This window comes from Watersipora subatra, chromosome 2 (assembly GCF_963576615.1).
Source record: "Watersipora subatra chromosome 2, tzWatSuba1.1, whole genome shotgun sequence".
NCBI classification, from domain to species: domain Eukaryota; kingdom Metazoa; phylum Bryozoa; class Gymnolaemata; order Cheilostomatida; family Watersiporidae; genus Watersipora; species Watersipora subatra.
In genome coordinates, this window is record NC_088709.1 from 11,726,891 (window position 1) to 11,736,788 (window position 9,898).

The window sequence follows — 9,898 nt, forward strand, 5'->3', positions numbered from 1 at the left end:
AATCAGATGCTGGGCTATTCTGCTTCACTGAGCATCTTAGAACCTAGGCTATTTTTTGCAAATAATACTTATTCGCTTGAAGGCCCATTTTTGAAAAGAGTTTGATAAGTAGAAATGGTACTAACATCAATCTTTCAACAGGAAGTGCGGAGGTTTAGATTAGTACATGTATTAAGATGAAAATTTGAACAGAAAACAACACTAATCTCAAAAAGAAGATTTATAAAAAATCCAAAGCTTACCTTATATTTACCTTGGAAATCAATGACATAAGATTTTAAAACGAAAATTGTCTGGAGTAGCTTTAAAATTGCTTTAAAGCCTTTACAACCAGTGCAGATGATAAAGGCAATAAACTAACAAAAGCTAAACTTTTTGCTTTCTGTGGAAGAGAAGCAAATACTACCATAGCCTTAGTTACTACAAAGTTGGTTTCCCCGATTGAGCAGAATAGTGCTATTCATTTTCTAACACAGCAGCTTAGCTATGCAGCGACTTCTGCAAAACTCAGAAACCATATCCGAGTTACCATCTGGCCAGAATTTTTATGCTTTTCCTCGCTTTATGGTTGACTAGTACTCTGACAGTCCAGTGTGCCATAAAAGATTATCAGGATTGCCGGCAAAGAACTGAAAATTGAGGTGCACTTACGCCAGGAACGATAGTGCCAGCAACACAATTTTCTGTTAATTCTGGTTAGAAGTAGCATTAATATCATTAAGTGCGTTTACACCAGAACAATTTAAAATCTAGTATTAATTACTAGATTTAAAATCAATATTAATTACTAGTTACTATAATTACTACATGTACATGACTTGTAGCAACAGAGTAAGTCTATTTTGTGTTTATGCTAGTGAGCGGTCAAAACGGAATAGAAATTGGTGTTAAATTTCATTGTTTGAAAAAGTGACTCATTTTGCAAAAATGTATTTCAAATACTAAATAGACTTGAAATCTTTTCAACTTCAACACTCTCGAAGAAAACAAAACTCCGACAAATAATTCTGTTCTTAAATATTTGTAAAATTATTGCAAAATACTGGAAGAGTATCAATTAGCATAGGTATTGGAGTGTCATGACTTTAAGACCAGCTCTGAGGAATATTTCATCTGAACCTTCAACCTGACTCAAACGGCCTAGGCCCTAGAAAAACTTGAGAAATTGGAAAATGTAATAACTAACTACGCAATTATTTTCAAGTGCAGCACTTTGATTAGTGCCAAAGCTTGTGAGTTCAAATCTTGTTGAATGCATTCTGATTGACAGCAATAGAATTGAGAGCAATTGAATGAACAGATAGACTCCGCTCTCATTTAAGTAAATATTTTAGCAAAGACTGGCTGTCTTGTACCTCATCAAAAAGCATCAAGTATAATCAGTATGTTCACAGTTATTCCACAAAGCTGCAAGGTGGTTTAGTGGTGCAGTGGTTAATGCTCCTGGATGCAAATATAGGTATCTGAGTTCAATTCCTGTGCAGTGCAATCATTTTTTTTAACACTCTCCACTTACTGGCTTTAGACAAATGATCGAACAGATGGACACAGCTATTATTATAGTAAATAATACTATTATAGTAATAATTTCATAGCACTGACTAGCTTCATACTACTATCTTGATGTTCTGTGCACTAACTACTGACACTACTGAACACTGCTGTTTAGGTTAAAGCCCTACTCAAGTATAAACATGCCTTTTCATAAAAGAACTGACCTTGAACAGTGGCCCTTTATTTGATTTTGAATAACCGTTTAAAATGTTAGTCACCGCCTATAATTCTCTCTTCAGCATGCATCATTGAAAGGAAACAACTACTTAAGCATTTGTTGGGTACACATTGGCATAAAAATGAAAGTTTCCATGTTGAACTAAAAATGTGTTGATGGAGTCCAATACAAATATAAAATAGTCATAAAATTAGGTTCCATAGAGATCATTGTCGATCATAACTGTAGTTATTTCATCGCTTGACTTCTGAGTCTTCTTTGCTGCTAATACAGATCCATACTGATCTGATGTGCCTCTCTCCATTTCATATCTGCAAATATTTTATCAACGGCTAGATTGTCAAATCTGTTGCAAGTTAAGAAAATACCAAATACCGTGATCGCTCTGTTTGTGATAAACAGATAAACAGGACCAAGTAGCCCTCCCAACAACTGAAAACCTGTGAAATGCAAACTAATGATCTTATATCTAATGATGTCACTTATTCATAAATCGTAAGCATTGTCCTCCTTTTATTAGGTTCATTAGACAATTTAGAGGGCATTCAAAAGATATGATGAAGGGTGTTTTAAAGACTTTGCATATTAACACTTAATAAAATATAACAATGAAAATAGTGAACCTCGGCACTTGCTAACACAAGGATGATTGCAGAGAGATCTTACTGGGCCAGAGTATGAGAGTATTTATACATTTTATGTATTTTATATATTTCAAGTTTGGTAAAAATTTTATGTACTTTAAATTTTTTACCTTTTATTCGTTTTCTTTAATTTTCAATCTTTGGTCAATATTTATAATATATATTTTTTACCCGGCAATGTGCTGAAGTCTAACCTGTAAAATAACAAGAGATTATCAAATAAATCGACTTACCTGTCTGCTGCCTGCAAGTTCTCATACATTTTATCACTATGAGATGATTCACTGACTGCTGTTGATGAAGTTGTAGCGAAGGCCTCTACTGTGTTTGAAGGGATTACATTTGCAAGGTAATAAATCTCTTCTACATAAAACAGAAAAAGTTAACTTTTGGCTACATTTCCAAGTAACTCTATATCACTATGTGATCTGTTGCAGATGCACATGTATAAATCACAAGGTTATCTTGCTGTATCCTTAAATGCCCCACCTCCTTTTGACAAATTTTTGCTCCTCCCCTCGCCCAAGATCCGCAATCATACAAAGTTAATCTTTTCATTTGTACAATGTCTAAACTACATTTGCAACAGTCAAACATCAGCATTGGCAAATATCAACGAGTTGGTAAAAAATTGTAAATGAACATCAGCAAAAAATATACATGTTGCCAAAGCAGGAGTTATCTTCTCAAAAAGAGATAAATCTCTGGCATGCATAAAGCACTTAGACCAGCTATGGCCAAATGGCGGATCTAGGTCTGGACCCCGATCTCTGTAGTATTTTTGTGGATATTTTAAGTTGGCTGTCAAAAAATATTTTTGGTTTGAAAAAGATTTTGTAAACTTTTCTTAGAATTTTTGTAAATTCATTGTTTTCAGCAATGATTTTTGTGAGAAACAATCATAAAACACGACTCACAAATATTCATCTACATGAAATTTAAGAGTTGTTGTAAGCAGCCAAAAACTGCGTTTTGACAGTATTGTAAAGTCAAAGCCCGCTCATCATTTCTCTCACTGATATCAGACATATTTATTACAGCACATTCATTCAGTGATTTTTAGTCAAATTATTTATATAACCAAAGTGGTTTTAGATTGTGTTTGATGCTTTGTTTTAAGATGTACACAAATAATTGCATGTTTATATAAGATGAAAAACAAAATACACATCTTCAGCTTGTTGTGGATCTTTCATTTGTCAGATTTGTCTGTAATGGATCATGGCCGAAATCATTTGGCCAACCCTGACCTAGACCTTAGAAAGATGTGACGTGTCACATGATGGTGCAACATTATCTTAAAATTTACGTTAATCTTTTCAGTTAAGCGAATTAAATTAGTCAAGTCAGGTTAGTTAGAATAGAGATTTAGTCATCATTTTCTTACATTAAAACTTTAAGAATACTTGCGTAACAAAACAAAAGACTGACAGTTTGGAGACAAAAGTACAGAAAGTAAAACTTTGTACAAACAACTTACCCTGTGTTTATGCTAACTTACTCAATGAGGTAAAAAGAGCAATCAAACTTTTATATTGACAAGAGTTTTTATGCTGAACTAACCTCTGTTTGTGTCCCTTTCATCCTGGTCATGTGTTAGAGTCTCTTGTACGCCAGTTGTCTGCTCTTTCTTGTCAGAACTTCGACGAGTACTAAGTGCATGTAGAATAGTAAAACAGTATTGAGATTAGATTTCAATTTTTTGAGCTTGTGAATTGTTATTACACATAATTATTGTAATTATTCTTTTTGTAAAATAATTATGTGCCTAAAATGTTAAAATGGTAAAACATAGTTTCAGATGAATGAGCTTAAAATCTTCTTATTGATCTTTTAAGGCTTGACTTTATTCTTGAAATCACAAGCTCATGTTTATTACTTTTGTCTACAATTATTTTTCAAGCAACTGAAACAGGTACGTTATATATTTAATTAGTCGTATTAAAGGTGAAATTCCTTTAGAAGATGGGTCTGTTCTTACCAATTTTTCTTCCTTCTGATGACACAGACAACAAGCACGGTGACAAAAGTGATGAGAAGGCATGATCCAATGCCTGTGCTTACATAAATCAGAAGCATCTTGTCTGTTTTGTTGATATTTGATGCATTTAATGAAGCATTCTTTAGCGAAGTTGTCTGCTCAACGATAGACAACGCCTCACCAGTATAACTGCTTGTGGCAGACATAGCTTTGGAGGTTGTTGCTGTTAATGTTGCTGCTGCATGGGATCTTGTTGCAGTTGCTGATGTTGTTGTTGCTGATGTTGTTGTTTCTGTTGTTGTTGTAGTACTTGAGTTTGACAGCTGAGCTGCTGCAACGTTGAAATTTGTTGAATCACAATGTCAACTGGATTTACCAGTGTTTAAAACATGTGAATAAAACCAATTTTGTGAACAGGCACTCCTGATGCTCAAATGCAGAAAAACTTCAAACTAGCAATTGCTTCTCAAATAATCAGTGACGAAAAGAAGAAACTATTGTAACAAGATTTTAGATAATTACCCAACTAGTCTAGACGTTGGTGTCTCGAAGTTAGTACAAGCAAATATTAAACAATGCTCATTCTAAAGTTTAACAATTCAAAATAATTTTTAAAAGTTGTTTTTGTTAAATAACAAATTTTATTTTGGCAGCAAAACAAGCAGCCAAAAGATCAGCTATTTCGCTGTTCACTAATATTGTACTTACGCACGCAGAGCAAACTGCTGACTGCGGAGTCTTCATCATCGCAGTCTATTGTTATATTTGCTGTCTGATTTGTTATCCAGAAACCTGGTAAACACTCTACTTTGTATATATTATCTTTAATATACTTTGGTGGTTTCTTTATGTTGGCGATATGTAGAGGACATTTGGTATCTGGTATCTCTACAGATAAGATAAAGACAATTGATTGAATGAACTATAGGGTGATTGATGAGCCTTCAAGACTCAAAATAGCTAGATGTATTTGCATATTTTAAAATTGGCTGCATTTCAACTTTTTCAAATTGATTAATCAATTAGAATTGAGTAGCAAAGGCTCTGATTGGATAATTTTATAATGAACCATTCGAGTAGCCATTTTTTTATATCATACTTATAAATTATCAGAAATGAGCAGATAAATCTCAGCAGACTAACAAAAATGGTTGCTAATAATGTTACAATTACAATATCATACTAAGCAAAAACTTGCTTTTTTAGACATAGTGTAATTTTTGTTAACAAAATTTGTGAAAAATTTGTTATTTATAATTATTTTGACCAATGAACAGGCTTCTAGCGCACTATTCACATGTTGACAGAGCACTTCACTATTCTTTGTCTAAATGACTTATATTATTATTATTATTATTATATACACTATTATAGCCAATAACTCACTCATATTTTGGTAGCACTGCATATTATGAAAAGCCTTGATAACTATTTTTCTTGTCAAAGTTTAGTAAAGCACAAAATTCTTTGCATCCAACAAATTAGTACTTACTGAGGCATGCCATGATGGAAGACCTCCAGTTGTCAGAGCAATTGACGTTTTGCACTGTTGTATTCCTTTCTGTCCAATATCCTTGCTCACATTCTAGCATGTACATGTTACCTGAAATTGTCTGCTCTCTCAGCTGAGTGTGAGCCAGTTTAGGTGGACAGGCATTACTTTGGACTAAATAAGGAAATAAATAATTATTACATGTTTTGAGTCGTATTATCTGCATTTGATAAGAAAAAATGTCCATAATCTGCAAAAAAACCGATTTTTTTTAACAGAAAGTTACGCATGGCAGTTTGTTCTATTTAGGTACTGATCACACATGTTGCTCTATGACAATCTTGCCCTCATCCCTGGCTATTTGAGAATTAATTGCTAGCTTGGAGTTTTCTTAACTTTGCGTACCGCTACTGCCTGTTTAACAAAGTTTGTTCTATTCACTGAACATATTCTAAACACTATTTTAATGAGAAACATGCTGCTTTGATTATTGTCTAGCTGAGGTTTTAAGCTGTTTTCAAGCTATACGCTTTAAGCTGAAGTTGAGCCGCACACTATTTGCCATTCACATTCTTCTTAGTTTTATAGTAAAAATAGAATAGCTAATGAAATCACACCTTATACCTTCATAATGCAAGAGGAAGCCACTAGATGTCCCCCATCTTGTGGTAACAAACTCGAAAGTTATCTTGTCAGCAAGAGGCAAAAGGTCAATCGTATCACTATCACTTTTTTCGCCACAAAACCGCGTACTCTCTTTTCTTGCAGTTGCGTGGATCTCTGAGATCTGGAGGTAATCGTCACAAAAGAAAATAAGGAAAGCTCCTAAATTAAACTTGAGGAAAGTTAAGCGAACAGAGTCCGTTTCCAGTAGGCCGGACATTGTTAACACTTCTGTTTTCCCAGATGCGTAATTATTAGAGCTGTTTTGTCCTCCATCAAAGTTACCATGGCTGACGATATATCCGCCACTTTTAGCATCTATTTCTGTGTCTTTTCCCATCACATATGCCACTGCAGGGATAACAATAGTACATAGTCAGAGCTCCATTTTCTTCTTAGCTTAACTTGGCAACATTCTACTTTGTCAAAACTTTAGACAGACTGGCGAATAGATAGACACAAACCTTATTATAGCAAAGATTAGACTATTTTGCAGAGCTGACTAACTCTATACTACCAAATATCTTGATTTAAAAAAAAAAATTAGATATTTAGTTTTTAAAAACCAAACTTCCGAGTTTGAAGCTTTGAGAATTGAGTTAGAATAACTGATAGGCCTTAGTTGTAAAAAATAAAAGTTTGGATGATATTATTTTTAATTTCAAACTAACATCTTTAAAAAGGAGAATATATAAGAATAAGATTGTGTGAAGAAATTAATAAAATTAGGTTTTTCACTTATACAACGAGATTGGTATATGTATGCATTTGTGCTACTGCAACCAGAAACAAACTCAAGACAAACAATTCAAGCAATCTCAAGGTAACAGACAAGAGACTACAACTACTCACTTCTCATCTCAACTTCAAAGCTGTGTGTAGTGAACTCGGCAGATGAAATAGGATTATTATCTCGTATGAAAAATACGCTAATTTCTTCACCTGATGACAAACTGGAGTAGAGAAGCTGAGCTGTTCTAATATTCCTAATTTGATTTCTAAATTCTACTTGCGGTGTACTGCCGTTGTAAGTCAGAACTTCTAGCTTGTCATTAGATTGAAGAAAACTGTTATTCTTCATATAAATTCCTATCCAAAGCGCTGGTCGTATATTCTTTATAGTAACATAGCAGTTTGAAACATTAGTACAGTTACGGTTTTTGTCTCCACTTTGACACGGTGAGTGTATAGACAGAGATCTCAGGTTACCATCCTGATTGTTGATGTATATCGTGTTTGCTTGTGTCAAGTAGCAGTTAAATCCAATTTCTTGGTGGTATTCAGCTGTAAATAAATGACAAAGGATATGAAAACCTTCAAGTTCTAGTATTTTTGAAGTGAAGTTATACTACCCTCTCTTTTTTCTGCCTTACAAAAATTAGTGTTAAACCATACGCTGAGCTTACCAAACAAGCTTTTAAAAACTTTTTAACTTTAAAACGTTTTTTTCATTAAAAATGAGCTTACACAAACTGTTTGTAGATTTTATCAGAAATTATTGACATTTTTCTTTAGGAAGAAATTGTTTAAAAGAGAAATACGTGCAAAATGACATCACTAGTTGCTATCATTGCTATAGCTAATATCAGATAGTTGATATCAGTTATTGCGTTCAAGTTGCAGCGTTACGTGTCTCTATTCTGTCGGTCTCTTTGCATTTATAGACGCCATAATCACACCTTCAATTGAATAAAATGTTTGAATCGCGATCAAGTTTTATCTTAAAATTTTAATTTTAAAACATCGTGGCAATCGGATTATTTCAAGCATCAAAAACAGTTGTAAATGATAAAAAAATACCGATACTTTCTGACAAGATCTACAAAAACTTTGTGTAAATTCATCTTTGAAGTGAAAAGACACTCATGGCACACTCCATCATATCAGCAGCTTGGGTGTGAGCAAAGATCGAGTCTGATATCTGCTTAGTTTACTGCAAGCAGAGCCTGTGCATGTTTTAAAAAGTAATGTTGCACAAACATTAACTCTGTGATGTTGGCTGGACATGTTTGAGTCCAGTAACAAGCAAACTGAATGACTGGAGACATGTCCAGTTGCAGAGAGCAATTTAAGGTTAGATGTCATTCCTGTCACAATCGCCTTTTTCGGGAATTGAACTCCTGACCAGTTGTTTACAGGTCCGCATTCTAGACCACTACATCCAGGGTGAGAACTGGAGTTTTAGCCCACTAGGCCACAGCTGCTCTCAACTGTGTGTTTAATCACAAATTGTACACTTTACTATAATAGGAGCTGTCCACCCACCTGTTCGAAGCAATGGCAAATGCATTAGAAAAAAGTCTGCCCCACACAAGAACCGAACCTGGACATTTGGATTCCCACTCAAGCATGCTACCACCTGCACACCTTGACAACCTTCCCCCCAAGTAGGAATAATTGTGCACATACTGTACTTACTACATATGATGATCTCTCACTGTGAACACGGTGCTATAATCGTGCTGGTATTTAATAGCTGAGAATATCACTCACCTGCATTCTGTGTTACAAACATGTATAGTATGCAAAGAAGTGAGTAAATCAGCCTCATACTGGGCTATAGAGAAGGCGAACTACATACATGTGCTAATTATTACCGACTACGCCTGCTGACAGTTCATAACGGAGTAACTTCCTCGTTGGCCCTGCATTGTTGTCATCAAAGCCTCAGAGACGATTTTAAATCATATCGGCCAATGAAGTTGTTGAATTGCTAGCGAGTTGCACAATCTCTGGTAGCAGTTGTTTTAGTGTCAGTGGTCAGTCTGTTTTTGACATCAAGTTTGCTGGTTTACTGAAAATTGCAAGTGATAGCGAGATTAGCTAGAATATGAATTACTGTAACATTCATCTCCTCATATCCTATCAGGAAACCTATTTTGATTGATGTAGTAAAAGAAAGCACATCAACTAAAGTAGGGCATACTAGAACTGCTTGTAGATTTAACCATGCTTCTTCCAGCTTGCCTATTTAGGGGCCTCCGTCGTACATGGTATAGCCTCTGCAGAATATTTTGTGCCCATTTGCTCCTAAGATTAATTAAGATTAATTGAATTAAGATTGCTCCTAAGAGCATATGTGGCTGGATGCCCTTTCTAGCACCACCAAAGGTCCTTCTGTGATTCGAACCACTGTCCTACCGATTGTATTCTAGCTCACTAACCCTTGCGCCAAGGCTTCTTTCCTTGCTTCAATCATGTATACTCCTTTAAAATCCTCGAACGCCCTGGAGCATAACTATAGATTGAGATCAACCAAAATTTTAGATACTTACAAACTATTTTTTTACAGCCATAGTTAAACTGGTCCAAAGGTTTATTTTTACAATCAAATTTGACATTAATGTTTAAACCTAATTAAAATGGGTTTGTGGTCATCAGAACAA

At 34.6% G+C, this 9,898-nt stretch overlaps 1 protein-coding gene across 3 annotated transcripts; it reads right to left on the reverse strand.

Annotated features, from left to right (window-relative positions):
- Nucleotides 1-1,607: 1,607 nt before the first annotated feature.
- LOC137387419 (uncharacterized) lies at nucleotides 1,608-9,127 on the reverse strand. Of its 3 annotated transcripts, none has more exons than XM_068073842.1 (9): nucleotides 9,006-9,127; nucleotides 7,365-7,796; nucleotides 6,474-6,863; nucleotides 5,850-6,023; nucleotides 5,066-5,245; nucleotides 4,358-4,685; nucleotides 3,940-4,028; nucleotides 2,610-2,739; nucleotides 1,608-2,043 (listed from the first exon to the last, which is right to left on the reverse strand). In XM_068073842.1, exons 1-9 carry the CDS (start codon nucleotides 9,061-9,063, stop codon nucleotides 1,923-1,925), a joined length of 1,902 nt encoding a protein of 633 aa, XP_067929943.1. In that variant the 5' UTR covers nucleotides 9,064-9,127; the 3' UTR covers nucleotides 1,608-1,922. The 3 variants fall into 3 exon arrangements, with proteins under 3 accessions (XP_067929943.1, XP_067929941.1, XP_067929942.1); XM_068073840.1 differs by having other exon boundaries at nucleotides 4,358-4,688; XM_068073841.1 differs by having other exon boundaries at nucleotides 4,358-4,688; nucleotides 5,850-6,016; nucleotides 6,467-6,863.
- Between the last annotated feature and the right edge of the window lie 771 nt (nucleotides 9,128-9,898).